The sequence below is a fragment of the Equus caballus genome, chromosome 19, assembly GCF_041296265.1.
Source record: "Equus caballus isolate H_3958 breed thoroughbred chromosome 19, TB-T2T, whole genome shotgun sequence".
Classification (NCBI taxonomy): Eukaryota; Metazoa; Chordata; class Mammalia; order Perissodactyla; family Equidae; genus Equus; species Equus caballus.
Genome location: NC_091702.1, coordinates 48,504,095 through 48,518,719, shown reverse-complemented (window position 1 = coordinate 48,518,719; position 14,625 = coordinate 48,504,095). Strand labels below are relative to the sequence as shown.

The following is a 14,625-nucleotide window of genomic DNA, read 5'->3' as shown; positions in this document are numbered from 1 at the left end:
GGATGGAAGAACACAACGCAGTAGAAAAGAGTCTGATCTGTGCATAGGGATATGCCTTTTTTGGTGAGTAGCAGGAGAAAAGCGTTAACTCTAAGTTGAGGTCTGGCTTTGTAGAATACTTTTCTAGCTTCCCAGCACACCAAAGAGAAAAGTGCACAAAACCGCTTTGACTTATTCTGGGTTGAGCTGAGAGAATGCTTTTAAAAATGTAATGCATTTTGTTTTGCTTGTTTTGTTTTTTAAACAAAATACTCATGAAAGATGTGACTGGGAGAGATTTTGGGTTATGGATTATGTCACCATATCATTCTCCTCTCCCTAAGTAGATTTATTGAAACATCTTAAACTATAAAACCTTCGTCATTTATACACACCAGAGGATCCAGGAACTTAAATATAAATATGCCATGTTCTTCTAACCCATTCAACTTTCTCCTTGAGGTATGAGAGAGGTTTCTCAGAATTGTTAAAGCATGATTGCTACATAGCATTTATTTGTAATACTTTAGTATTCACCTCCCCAGCTGCCCTATTTTTCCAACACCAAGACTTTAATTTTTCTTCTTCCTGTCCTCTAATCTTTTTATATAGCAAGGACCGTGCAGCAGCTACCACTGGATCTGCTGGCCTGGCAGGTGGGCACCACCGGGAAGCATGGGCCACCAAAGGTCCCTCCTATGAGGACTTATACACTCAGAATGTTGTCATTAACATGGATGACCAGGAAGATCTTCATCGAGCCTCATTGGAGGGCAAGTCTGCCAAAGAGAGACCCATTTGGTTGAGAGAAAGCACTGTCCAAGGAGCATATAGCTCTGAAGAGATGAAGGAAGGTAAGAGTAGAAGTCAGTAAAATGAATATGACTTGGGTTCAGTAGAAAATGAACCTGACTTAATGGGAAATTGCCTGGGCAATTCTTAGTTTTATTGGTAATCCACTGTATCTGTTTTACGAAACAATTGCATAATACTAGGAAGTAAGAAATTGAGCAATAAGCATTAAAACCAACCAATATACTTGTATTATCCTTCAACTTAGTTGAAATAACAAATAGCTTTTTAAATCTCCATTTTTAAATTTCAGAAATTACTATCTATTTATCCTAATTTCTTAGAAAAGTGCTATTGTGTTCAAGGTGGCCAAATTCACCTCTTCTTTATTCTTCTGTTGCCCTAACTTACCTGCAGTTTTATTTCTCTGAATTGGGAGCCGTAACTATACACTAGACCAAATTTCTTATGTTGTTTCTTCATAAATACCAAGGAGTTTGTGCTGCCTGAATTATATAAAAAGATATTACCTGAGTGAGAATCAAGGATTCTCACCATTCAAGAAGAATTATGGAACTTTACACTAGAAGACTTTAGAAATTTCTGTGAGCCCTAAAGTGGTAAGAATTGCACAATAACCAGAAGTTTGAGAACTGCAAGATTTTACCTTTTAAATTTTAGTCTTAAGTTACTGGATTCAAAGACTTTGGGTGATGATGGTTTAGGAGTATGTAGAAAATGGGAGGCTAAGACTGGACAAAGATCGCTCAGAACCTGGGAAGGAGGACTGAAAGGAAGTCTGTACCTCTGATTCGTTTCCTCAGCATTGGAATCTGTGTGCCCCTATTCCCAGGTTATGTATCATCACTTGCATATCACCTGATTATGCTGCTTTAACGCTAAAGAATCATCAGTAATTGAAAACCACTGTTGTTGTTTGGCCTTTCTCCTAACCTCTTTTCCCTTCATACTTCTTTACTGTGTATGCCAAGAATTGTAAAAGTAGTGTGGAGTTGGGTAGTGATGGTAAAAGCAGGTAATACCTTTAGTGTGATTCTCTTTGGTGTTTTAATTCCAATCAGAAAAAGTTTTCCTTGGCAACCATTTTTCACTCTCCCTCCTTGCCACTGATTAGCTTGGGTACGATGTTTGGTTATTTTGATTCAAGTTGTTTTAGTTTATATAGTAGTTAGACTGTCAACTATTTAATAGATGTGTTTTCCCCAACTTGGCTTCTTGCCTGTTCTTGAGGCAACCGAACGTTCCTTTCTTTGAACTTAGAAACAAAATAAAATAAAATAAAACTATTGTTAGCCAATATTAAATATGGTTAGACTCATAAGCTTAACATTCGATGTTTACAGTTCCTTGAATGATAGAATTTCAACTGTAAGTGCCTTAAATAAGTCGTCTAGCCTACCCAAGTTAGTTTTGTGAATATTTCTTTCTCTATACAATAGGATAGTATTGCTGTCGTGTCTAAATTTGTCTTTAAGTTTTATGATAGTAGAATAGGCTCTATCCAGTGAATGTGTGAAGTGAGTCTTATTTGTCCTACTTAATTTTCCTCAGACTTTTTTTTAATATCTTTCAGAATTTTATAGACTTCAGTCATGTCCTCATTACTATACTGAAAGTTCTAATTTCTTTTGATTCTGCTTTCCTTACAAATAGTCCTCTACCCTCAAGCAACCTCCACCCACAGTTTTTGTTTTATTTTAATTAGATGATGGTCTTTTTCTGGACCATCTTCCATCATATAATACTTTACTTGATACCTAGTGCCCAGAACAGTACATGTTGTTCATGCATGGATTTATTGTTAATGATCTGAGTTTTGTTTCCAGTATCCTTCTGATTTTTGTCTGACTCTTTGTTGCTTTGGTTCTGGAAGCATATTACGACTAAGAACTTGGGAGACACGTGCAGGGATTTTTTCAGACCTTCTCCTGCCCTGTATCTGATAGCTTGGACCTGTCTTTCAGTATATTTTACATTATTTTTCCATAGGCAGATTTTCTTTTGCCAGTATAGAAGTAGACGGTCCCTGACCTATGATGGTCTGACTTAGGATTTTTCAGCTTTATGATGGTGTGAAAGCGATATGCGTTCAGTAGAAACTGTACTTCAAAGTTTAAATTTTGATCTTTTCCTAGCTAGCAATATGTGGTACAATACTCTTGTGATGCTGGGCGGTTGCAGCGAGCTGCAGCTCTCAGTCAGCCATGTGATCACGAGGGTAAACAACGAATACACTTACAACCAGACCGTCACTCAGACATCAACCATAGTCAGACAATCATTTTGTTTTTCAGTTTCAGTACAGTATTCAATAAATTACATGAGATATTCAAGACTTTTATTATAAAATAGGCTTTGTGTTAGATGATTTTGCCCAACTGTAGGCTAATGTATATGTTCTGAGCACATTTAAGGTAGGCTGGGCTAAGCTATGATATTCAGTAGGTTAGGTGTATTAAATGCATTTTTGACTTATGATATTTTCAACTTATGATGGATTTATTGGGACATAACCCCATCATTAGTTGAGAAAGACCTCTAGATCTGCCACTTTCCTGCCCACTTTACAACCTTCAGCTCTTTCTATGTATTTTTTGCCATCAGCTTGGCCTTTAAGCACCCACAATTGCTTAGCATCATCTGTGAACATGACCATTCCATGGTGTACATTTTCTTTGTAATATTTAACTATTAAATAAGACTGTTCCTAAAACTAGTGTTTCTACCCTACCATCCAGAGATTTGCTCATTTATCTTTATTTTTTATTTCTTGTCTTCATCTATAACAGAACAATTCCTTTTTCCACAAATGTCTCAAGACCTTTATCTGTTAGATATGACTTCATTTAGTTTACAAAACTAAATTGCTTTTCCCCAAATTTTATCTTTACTTTAAACCTTAATCAAAATATGTTGGTAATATTAAGCTATTTAGAACATTCTTTTAGAAGCGATGATTGCCTTAGAGACTTGTATGCATTCCTTGTCTTTCTTTTCCTGTTGAAATGCTGCATTGGCAGTAAGGGCTCTAGGGAGGAAGTTCAGCCTTTGGCAATGTTTTAAAGTAGAGTTTGATTTTAATTCTCAGTTTTATATCTGTGTTATCAAAAGCCTGTTTTCTCTGACTTAAACTTTCGCCTTCTGAATTCCTGTTTCCCTTTGTCTTATCTACCCAATATCTCACCTCAGGAGTTCTATACTTTCTAAAATGTCCAAGGTTACAGCTAATCCATTCTAATGCGTTAATGAGAAGATGCTTTCATTTCATTCATAGGCAGAATCGACCGTTTCTGAGCCTTCTCTTGATGATAATGAAGACGATAGATGACTATTCTAAGTGCTAGGGTTATCCTAAGCACACCACAGATATTCACTTAATCCCCACAATAATCCAGTGAGGTAGATGCTATGATTTTTTTTGATTTTCGTACTTGAGAAAATTGAAGCATAGAAAGATGAAGTAATTTGGCCAAAATCACACAGCTAATGAGTATTAGAGTCAGGATTTGAATCAAGGAGCCAGGTTCCAAACAACACTTTTGATCCTTTTATATATTTTAAATGGCAGTATGTTTGGTAGTATTTTCAGAATACTGAATACAAATATTTTTCTTAAATTTTTCGTCTGCTATATATCAGGCAAGATGTGTACACAAAATGATAGGAGGCGTGTGGTGAGAGAAGCTTCATTCCTGATACTAGATGCCTTTCTATAAAGAGTTCAAAGTACGCTTAGTTTGCTTTAGGAAAATAAGACTGCATTTATTCACTCATTCATTAAATATTTGTTCAGTGCCTAACAAATGATAGGCACTATTCTAGGTACGTGGGATATATCACTGAATAAAAAAGATAAATATCTGTTGTGGAGAATCTACATCCTGGGAAAAGGGGGTGACAAAGACAATATACATAAGTTTATATGTAAGTTATTTATTAAATTAGAAAATAAGTGCTATGGGGAAAAAAATAGAGCCTTGGGAATATAGGAGTGGGGGTGAATTAAAAGAAGATGACATTTGAGTAAAGACGTGAAAGATGTAAGGAAGTTAGCTGTATGATACCTAGAGGAAAAATATCCTAAGCTGAGGGGACACACTGTACAAAGGCCCTGAGGTGGGAGTATGTGTGTTGTGTACAAGGAATACCATGGAGGCCACTGTGGCTGGAGCAGAAGGAGCAAGGGGAAGGAAAAGAAACAGTAGGTGGGCAGGAGGGGTTCCAGGTGATGTAGGACCTGATAGGCCATTGTTGAGCCTTTGGCTTTTACTCTGAGCAATATGAGGAGCCATGTTTTAATTTCTTATTATGCCAGCTACTATACTTGGCCCTTCATTAACATTATTTCATATGTTCTTATCCTGAGCCCTAGAAGGTAGATGCTTTTATCGCCCCATTTTACAGAAAAAGGTACTGAAATCTAGAGACTACATAACTTGACCAAGGTGGTACAGCTTGTATGTGAAAGAGCCAGGATTCAAATCCAGGCTATATTACTCTTAAAACCCATGTACTTAAACATTGTGCTACGTAAGTTCCAGTTTGTGAGAAACATTTTGAATATATTACGGGTAGCAGCTCAAAAAATGGAACCAGTGAAGTCTGTGTTGTTTATTACTGTTATCCTGTATGTAAATATAATATGTTAAAATGTTAAATATTGGTTATAAAGGAATGTCTTATATTAACTTTCTGGGTTTTGCGTCCCAGGTGGCATAGATATAGATGCATTTCAAGAGCGCGAGGAAGGCCGTGCAGGGCCGGATGATAACGAGGAGGTCATGCGAGCACTGCTTATTCATGAGAAGAAGACCCCCTCTGCCACGGCGGGCTCAGTAGGGGCAGCTGCTCCTGTGACTGCTGCCAATGGCAGTGACTCGGAGAGTGAGACCAGTGAGTCAGATGATGACTCCCCACCCCGTCTGGCAGCTGTGGCTGCACCTCATCGGGAAGAGGATGAGGAAGATGATGAGTTTGAGGAAGTAGCAGATGACCCCACTGTTATGGTGGCTGGCCGTCCATTCTCCTACAGTGAAGTGAGCCAGCGGCCAGAGCTGGTGGCCCAGATGACACCAGAGGAGAAGGAAGCATACATAGCAATGGGACAACGCATGTTTGAGGACCTCTTTGAGTGAGCTTTCCCTACCTTTACCTCCTTTCCCTAATGCTCATTTCAAAAAGAAACTCCCTACCTTTGAAGAAAAGTTTTTATTGGCTTTCTGATCCTCTTGATGTAAAGCAACTATTAATCTTGCAGAGAGAATAATGGGAGAGAAAGTTTGATTTTTATGCCAGAAACTTCTGAACAAGGTAGGTTGGCTATAAGCATTCCTTTTCCTGCTATTATTACAGTATTAATATTTTACTGTATTTCCTTATCTAATCTTTTTTCTTCCCTTTTTAAGACACATTTTTCTCCCTTCTGAATGAGTGAGGGAAGTCTGTAAGGTAGATTCTTCCTGTGTGCCTGCAGAAGCCCACCATAATAGGTTACAGTAATTCACTGATCACATCCTTTTTGTCTATTCTACAAGCATTCCAGACAATTCCTGATATTGCTGCCAACCAAAGCAGTTTGCCAACAGGCAAATCATTGATGAGGGAAAAAACAATCTTAAAACTTCATACTGCCTCACAATTGAGGATGGAGTCAATATGTAAGGGGAGGTGGAGTGTGTATGGAAGTGGGATGGGTATGCATAAATCTCATCATCAATATCTAAACCAAAATTTGTGTCTTGGGAACCGACCTGACTGGTAGATTCTTTTGTTTTGCTTATTGACTTTTGGTTTGGATGTTGGATGATAGAAAACAGAGTGTGGTGAACCCTTATGAAGAAATTAGAAACAAACATGGACATAGGACAAGGAGTTCATGTAAAGGGCTGAAGAGTGGAGCAGTGCCTTTTAGAATTGCCTGAGTTTGTGCTGATTTGGAAATCGTTTATATAAAGCGGAGACTGGTCTCCTTTTTCCCTTCTTCTGCAATGCTAAAAATTGTTTAATGAGGCCATTCCAGCAGAAATCAGCATATGACAGTTGATTACTCCTCTCTTTCTCTCAGCATCAGTGAAGGCCTTCTTTTTCTCCCTTTTGGTTCTTGTCAGACATGATATTTTAGAGTGCATTCAGTATATTGTTGAGCATTGTAACCTCAAGGAACATAGTTTATTTTTGGTTCCGATATGTAGCATGGTATTATTCCCTAAGGCAGAACTTCAAAAATGAGGAAATTTCATACAAGGATCTATAACAATTGTATTTTTTGTAATATTTTCCCTTGCTTTGTAATTTTTAAGTATTTATCATTTGTGTGTGAAGTTAAGATAGATTTTAGAGTATCTGAGCCTTGTATGAAGTGATGTTTCATTTACCTGGGTTGTATTAATGACTGAATGTTGACAATAAATCTATTTTATACTGACTGAAATTTGCTCATTTCCACCTCTGTAACATCTTGGAGCATAATTAAAATGAATACTCTTGCCATTAAAAAATGTTTCAGACTTTTTTCTCTTATTGATTATATTTCAAATAATAGATGCAATTGTATGTGGTCTAAACTTTTTCTGGCAATAAATTGCCTTAAGAATGACTTTTATATATTTGCCTTGTACACATGGGGCTATTCAACTTTAAACATTGTTTTTTAAACTTTCATAGTTCTAGAAAGAAGTTCATTTAAATAAAATAGTAATTAGCTGTTAAGTTTTAAAACATAGTTGTAGGTGAACTGTCAGCTCTTTATTTCAATGAATAAATGTTTATTGCTATTTTTTCTTAAATCTAGCTTGCATGTTCTACTTCCTAAAGCTGCTGTTCTATTTTTCTTTCCCATTATCTGCCAACTTCTTAAAGAATCATGTAGACTAGTTGCATATTTCTTTCATCTCCCTCTTGAAGTCTGGGTTTTGCCCTGTTACTGCACTGAAACAGCCCTCTCCGGTCCTCATTGTCCTACCTTACAGCTCTTTATTTCTCAGTCTCTTTGGCTGCTCTTCAGTATTTGATGCTGTCAACCCATCTTTTCTCCTTGAAATGTTTTCATTTGGTATCCTAGCCATTATACTGACCTGGTTCTCTTTACTTCATTGGCTATTGGCTCTTCCTTCTCAGTCTTCAGACTTTATTTCCTCCTCTGTATGTATATGAGCATACGTCAAGGCCTAGTTCTTTTTTCCTTTCGTGTGTGTGTGTGTGTATGGAATCTGTGTTATGGAAAAACATCACAAGTGAAGACAAAAATATAGATAAGTGTATTCAGTGCAGCTGTGTTTGGAATAGACTAGATACATAGATATACTACATGTGCATTAATCATGAATTAGTTAAATTATTTTCCATGTAGCCATTAAAAAGAATCATTCTTGGGAAAAGATATTCATAATGTATTAAGTATAGAAGGATTCGATTTTTCTGCGTGTGTGTGTGTATGTAAAGAAAAAAGTAGCTAACATATAGTGCTTACTGTGTGTCAGACACTGAGTACTTTACATATGTTGACTCATTTAATTCTTTGTAACAAACCTGTGAGGCAGATACATGTATAAAGGTATATATAATTAGGAATGAGAATTACAGTGGTCTTAATGTGTTATAATGGAAAAGATGCTCCCATTTTGGAAAAAGAATCAAATGGACATTTAAAGAAGTTCATGTAGAAAATACCTGGTAGAACTAAAGAAATAGCAGAGTGACAAAAAGCAAGCTTTTTATGTTAATGCTAGGATTTTTAGGTGTACCATTTTTTTTTAATCCTGGGTTCATCATTTCCTTAGACAAGCATCTCTGAATTTATACTCATAATTAATAGGGAAATATAATTTAATATGTAAAATTTTGAACATTACCATATATTTCAGTAACATATCTAATGACTCAATAGAGTTTGATATTACTTTATCAGACAGGTTTATGTCTATTGAGTGGCACAATATTCTGGTGAGAAAAGTCAGTCAGTGATAGAATAACCAAAAATGGGAGCCCTGCCAATTATCAGCCTCTGAAGCTCTGGTAAAGCAACTGACACACAAGGTTGGTTGCTACATGTAGTCACAGTGTCTCTTGGCCTCAGGATGACTGGAGTTACTACCCAGAGCCTATAATAAGGGATGGCCAGGAGCTTGTTGTCTCTGAGTGAAGTTGGCTGTAGTATAACTCAAGTGTGAGCGGCCCTGGCGTCCCAACCTATCCACTGTCCTTTAAGATTTAAGTAGAACATTTTTATCCTAACATCATGGGATACTTCCAGTATTGTTTCTTTTTTCAGTGGAAGGGCTTGGTGGTTTGTATCCTCTTGCTCTGCCTCTCTGCTTCCCTGGCTTCTCTACGTCTCATACCCACTATATGACCCCGATAGTGCCATCAACCCAAGTCTGTGTAGCTGATCTTCCCTGAAGTTTTTACAGTAATGGGCAGGGCATGGGCAGTGAGGGGTTTTTGTCTCAGCTTTGCATAATCAAGGACTATAAGAGTGGATCCTATACATCCTTGTTCTTAAAGAGTCCCTTCATCATTCTCACAGGTTTCATCCCAAGTAGAATCCAGCCTCCAAATCTTGCTAAAATTTCAGCTTTCTTCATTCTTCTCTTCATCACCTCTTTCTTTCCAAAGGCCTTGGAAAGTTATAAGTGTATTAGAGAAAATAACTTCATTCTTTATTTTATTCCTATTCTAAATGGTGCTTTGAAAGCTCCTATCCTATCCCAAGAGGCCTATCAAGATGTTTCCCTAACCAAGGAGCCATCTCCCCACCTCTAGGAGTCGGCATGGGAGGTTAACTGTGGCTTTAAAAGGATTGTTTTCTCTTCTCACTGCACTGAAAAATATTACTCATCATACTTTGCTGCAAGTGAGGTGATGAATAACAACCTGGCCCTAGGTGATCCACAACCTTGTATCTGGTGGAAACTGCTTTCATTCTATCTGCCCTTGAAGGTGAAGCCTTTTTCTTATTTAGATACCCCTTTTTCTCAAAACTGTCAATACTTAAGGAGTATTTACACGATTAAGAGAAAATATCCAATTTGGCATAGCCCGGAAGTCAGGTGGCTAGGTTCTAGTCCCAGCTTCAGTTAACTAGACACTTGCACTGTGACACTGTTATCTAATGTAATCTTTCTGGGCCAGTTTCTTAGCTGTCAATAATCAGAGGATAATGCTAGAATCACCAATGATTCCCTTCTCTGATATTTTATGGAGGTAAGTGGTAGGTAATACCTTTTAAAATGAGTCCAAATAATAATAATCTCCCTAAAAAAACCAAGAAGTCTGATGTGGTACAGCAATTCAAACCAGGTGAAGGATATTTTAATTGAGGGACTAGTGTAGGTGGCAGGTTTACGATTTACAATGTAGCAAACCACAGCATAAACAATTGTTAATTAGGTTTCCTTTTTCTTTTCTTGCCAAGGTACTTCATTTCTAATTATCCAAAAGGCTGAGGGAAAAAAACTGAATATTTCATAACTCTTTTTGTATTGTTTTGAGAGAACTGGACACTCAGTAGGAACAAGATTGGGAAGAGCAGTTCATTTTCTTTCCGACCAGTTGGCTCTATGGCTAGATTCCTAGCCAGGACCACAATAGAAAGACTTAACATATGTACTTTCTTGTTCTCTTTATTCCTGAGTTTTAAAAAAATAAGAAATGACAATCAAAAAAACCAAATATGAAAATCTTTAGAATTTAGAAATTGGTATAATTCCGTCTTCTATTTGTTTAGTATTTTGTTTCCACCAAAGCAATTTAATGTGTTATCTCTAGCAGAGCTGGGCTACCATGTCTTTGTTTTTTAAAAATATCTAGAAATCTCTAGGGGAGATGGGGAAGATTTTCAGAAAGAAACTGGCACTATGGTAAATTTACTGTCTGTTCTGTTGGCTTTTTATATTACAAAAGAAGCAAATAAACTGAAGATAAGTACAGGTACTCTTAAAACATGTAAAGCCAGATGGGTTGAGAAGGGCAAAGAGTCATGAAATTTTGCTGCTTCCTTTGAAGAGCTAAAGGAATGAACTGGTTTCTCTGTGCCCTCAAAGGGAGGAAGAAGTACCTTAGCTTCTCTTCAGAAAGAGCTTCACACCTTCTGAGTACTAGAGGCTGCTTTTCCTCTTCCAGTTGCAAAGCAGACCCAGTTTCAACAGTCAGCCCACATTTCCCATCACACAAGAGGACACTATCGCCTACCTAATGTAGATAAGTCTGAGAAATTAGTCTGGAGAGAGGCTGGTACCAGGTCCTAAAGTGCCTTGAATCATGTCAAGGCATACAGGATGGTCGTAGAGTTTGTTGTTGTTTCTGTTATATAAATGTATTATTTAGAAATTCATCCAATAAGATTTATACAGTAAAAAATGAAAACTCCCTACCCAGCCCATCCCCATCTGACTACTTCACGATAACCATTGTCAACAGGTGAATGTTTATCATCCCAGATTATTTCTAAGCCTTTAGAAACAACATTCACACATACTTGCAGTTATACTGCAATGCCTTTTAAATAAATGCAGTCACATGCACATTGCCATTTGCTTTTGCCATCTGCCCTTGAATGATCTTTCCATATCAATATATTTAGATCTGCTTCATTTTTAAAAATAAGGACTACATAGAATTTTATAGTTGTATGATACTTTGTGTAACAATTCCCTTACTGAATGGTATTTAGGTAGTGACCAGTTTTTCACTATTAAAATGCTATAATGAATTACCCTCATATTTTCATTCTCTGAGTATTTCTATATGATAGAATCATAAAAGAGAGCCAATCAAAGGGCATGTTCATTTTAAACTTTGATAGACATTGCCAAATTGTTCTTTAAAAAGATTGTTGAATTTTAAGCAGAGGAACAATTTATAGCATTCATGTTGGTCTGGAATTTAAACTTGGAGATTATTAAGGCCATTTCAATAGTTTTGCTGAGTAATTTGGTCAAAGAGCTGTGCAAGTCAGTGAGGGTAGAAAGGAGGGGACAAATTTGAGAAACTTTGGGGAAGTAGAGTTAATAGATTTGGTGACTGTTTGTTTAGGACAGGGCCTTGGATGGGGCTCAGGTTTCTGACTGGATGGTGGTTCCATTTACCCAGATTGGAAATATAGGAGGAGGGGCAGGTCCTCTTCCTGTTTCAGCTCCCCATCTCAGTAAATAGCACCACCGTTCCAGCTACAAGCTCAAGCCAGAAGTCTAATAGTTGGCCATCATTCCTTTTTTTCATCCCACCTCCAATCCATCAGCAAATCCTGTCAGGCTCAAAATATACTCTAATTTATGTAATCTAATTTTGAAGGTAGAGCTGACAGGACTTGCTTATAAATTCGAAATATATTTTAAATCTGACTTCTCATTACTTCCACCACTACCTGCCTACTCCAAGCCATAACAGCTCTCACCTTGGCTACAGCAGCAACCTCCCAACTGGTCGTTCCTCTCTTAAACCCTCCCTGCCTACCCCGTCCCCGCCCAAGACACACAGGGATTTTGACCATTCCCTTCATACAGAGGGATTTTTTTTTTAATGTAAATCAGATGATCTCACCCCACCCAGCTTAGAACACTTCACTGATTTTTTCTAAGAATAACATCTAAACTCCTTACCCTTTTCTACAGGCCCTAAGTGGTCTGGCTGCTGGCTGCCTTTATGACCACATCTTTTATGATTCTTCTTGTTAACTACACTCTAACCACATTGACATTCTCTCTGTTTTGCAAATATGCCAAGCTTTTTCCTGATTTAGGTCTTTGCCCTAACTATATTCTCTGCATAAAACACTCTTCTCCACTCCTGTCCATTATTTCATTCTCAGCTTAAATGCCACCTTCTCAGAGAAGCCTTCTCTGTCTGTCCTATCTAAAGTAATCTCCTCTCCCATTCAGGACCATATTTGCCTATTTTTTCTTCATAGCAAAATTGCTATTTGAAATGAACTTGTTTATTTCTTATTTAATTATTTATGTCTATCTCCCTCTGCCCTCAAAGACTGTAAACTCTCTGAGGGGAGGATACTGGCATATACAATAATTCTGGCATATAGTAGGCTCTCAATAACTGTTGAATGGATGGATGGACAGGTGAATTGACACTCGGGGAACATAGCCTTTCTCCACCAAGGCTGATCATTTCATTCCTGCCTGCATTGCAGATATAAGTATATTCTCTGAATCAGTTAATTATGTTCACTTGTGGTACATGGTACCTAGGGCCTGTCTCTAGGACCTACCGCAGAGGGTGCTATATTATAGCTTCTTGGGCATAGCCAATGAGACTTCTGGAAACTTCAATTCTGGGAAGCCATTAGCTTTAATGTTCATGGAAAAGGGAATTTAGTAAACACTCTGTCTAGGGCTGCACTGTCCAGTAAGGTAGCCACTAGCCACATGTGGCTACTGAGTACTTGAAATGTATCTAGTGTGAATTGAGATGTGCTATAAATATAAAACACCAAATTTTGAAGACTCAGTGTGGGAATAAAGAATGTCAAATGACTTAACTAATAATTTTTATATTGATTGTGTCTTGAAAAGATAATGCTGTAGATATGTTGGGTTAGAGGAAATACACTATTAAAAATAATTTCACCTGTTTTTTAACTTTTTTATGTGGCTATTAGAAAATTTAAAATTGCACATATGACTCACATCTGTCGCTTGCATTATATTTCCATTGGACAGCACTGATCTAGGGCATTGTCTTCAGGAGCTAGAGTTACATGTATTGTACTTAGTGATTATTTGCATTTTTCCTCATATACAAGTCTTTGACCTGAATGCTATGCCCACTTCCTCTCCTCCCCCACCCTCTACCAGAAAGGTGGGTTCTGTTTTGTTTGTAGGCTTTTTCTTGGAAACAATAATGGATTTTGCTTCTGGTTTAATTTTTCCTCTTTTAGGGATGGGAGTGGTTGGGGTGAGCTTTGTCTTATTTTGTTTTTTTCCCTGAAGTAGGGTGAAATGTAGGGATAATGTCAGCAATGGTGATAAGGAATTGAGAGGTTTTGACTACTGAGACCAATGTTGTGATGTTGAAAATGCTGCTGCCGACTCCTGGGTAACAGGGGAACCTCAGCACCCTGTGAAGCCCTGCTGGAGACAGAGGAGCTAAGAACCAGTCCTAAATCAGAGGAGAGTTGGAAGCCCAATGTGTCGTTCCCTATGCATTACGTTAACGTAGAGTGCATGTGAAATTGCTTATCTGTTTACTGTCTGTTATCTCCCCTCGCTAGAATGTAAGTTCCATGAGGGCAGAGGCCCTGTCTTCCTTGCTCACTGTAGTGTTCTGCTCAGCCCTGGCTCAATGCCTGGCACATGGTGAGCAGTCATCAATACATATTGAATGAAGAAATAATTATGTTTATTCAGGCCAGGAGTAAACTATGGCCTTTATATAACTGTTATTTTCAGTTCTGTCATCCCTCTTATACCTAATGTTTATGATGCTGTTTTGTATTAATTACCTTCCTGTTGGGAAAGCTTACAGATGGAGTGTTGATCTGCATAGCAAAGGGCATTGTCCCAAACCCAGTGAAACCATCTCACCAAAGTACAGCTAACAGATACATCCAACCCCAGCCTTATGTGTGGATTTGTTCACTAGGTCTAGGTTAAGGTCACTCTCTAAAAAGGAGATTTGTAAAGAACAAAGATTGTGCTGTTTCTTCAACCTGGGGTTTTATTTGTCTCATAATAAAATTGATGATCCCATGGTTTCCTTCATATCAAAGACCCAGCTTCCTTTTATCTTTCTGCTCAGCCATTCTTGGCAAATATTTGTTGCTTCATGGTCACATAATTGCTGATCCACCTATATCTTCAGGTAGAAAGAAGGGAAGGGATA

The 14,625-nt window shown here is 37.7% G+C and overlaps 1 protein-coding gene across 3 annotated transcripts in view; it reads left to right on the top strand.

Moving 5' to 3' along the window:
* The window catches only part of GTF2E1 (general transcription factor IIE subunit 1), a 69,813-nt gene extending 62,524 nt beyond the window's left edge, over window positions 1-7,289 (top strand). For all 3 annotated transcript variants that reach the window (XM_070243730.1, XM_001917233.5, XM_070243729.1), the window contains exons 4-5: window positions 592-833; window positions 5,503-7,289. In XM_070243730.1, the coding sequence (XP_070099831.1) occupies window positions 592-833; window positions 5,503-5,927 (667 nt within the window). In that variant the 3' untranslated portion in view covers window positions 5,928-7,289. The remainder of the gene's footprint in view (window positions 1-591; window positions 834-5,502) is intronic.
* The last annotated feature ends 7,336 nt before the right edge of the window (window positions 7,290-14,625 follow it).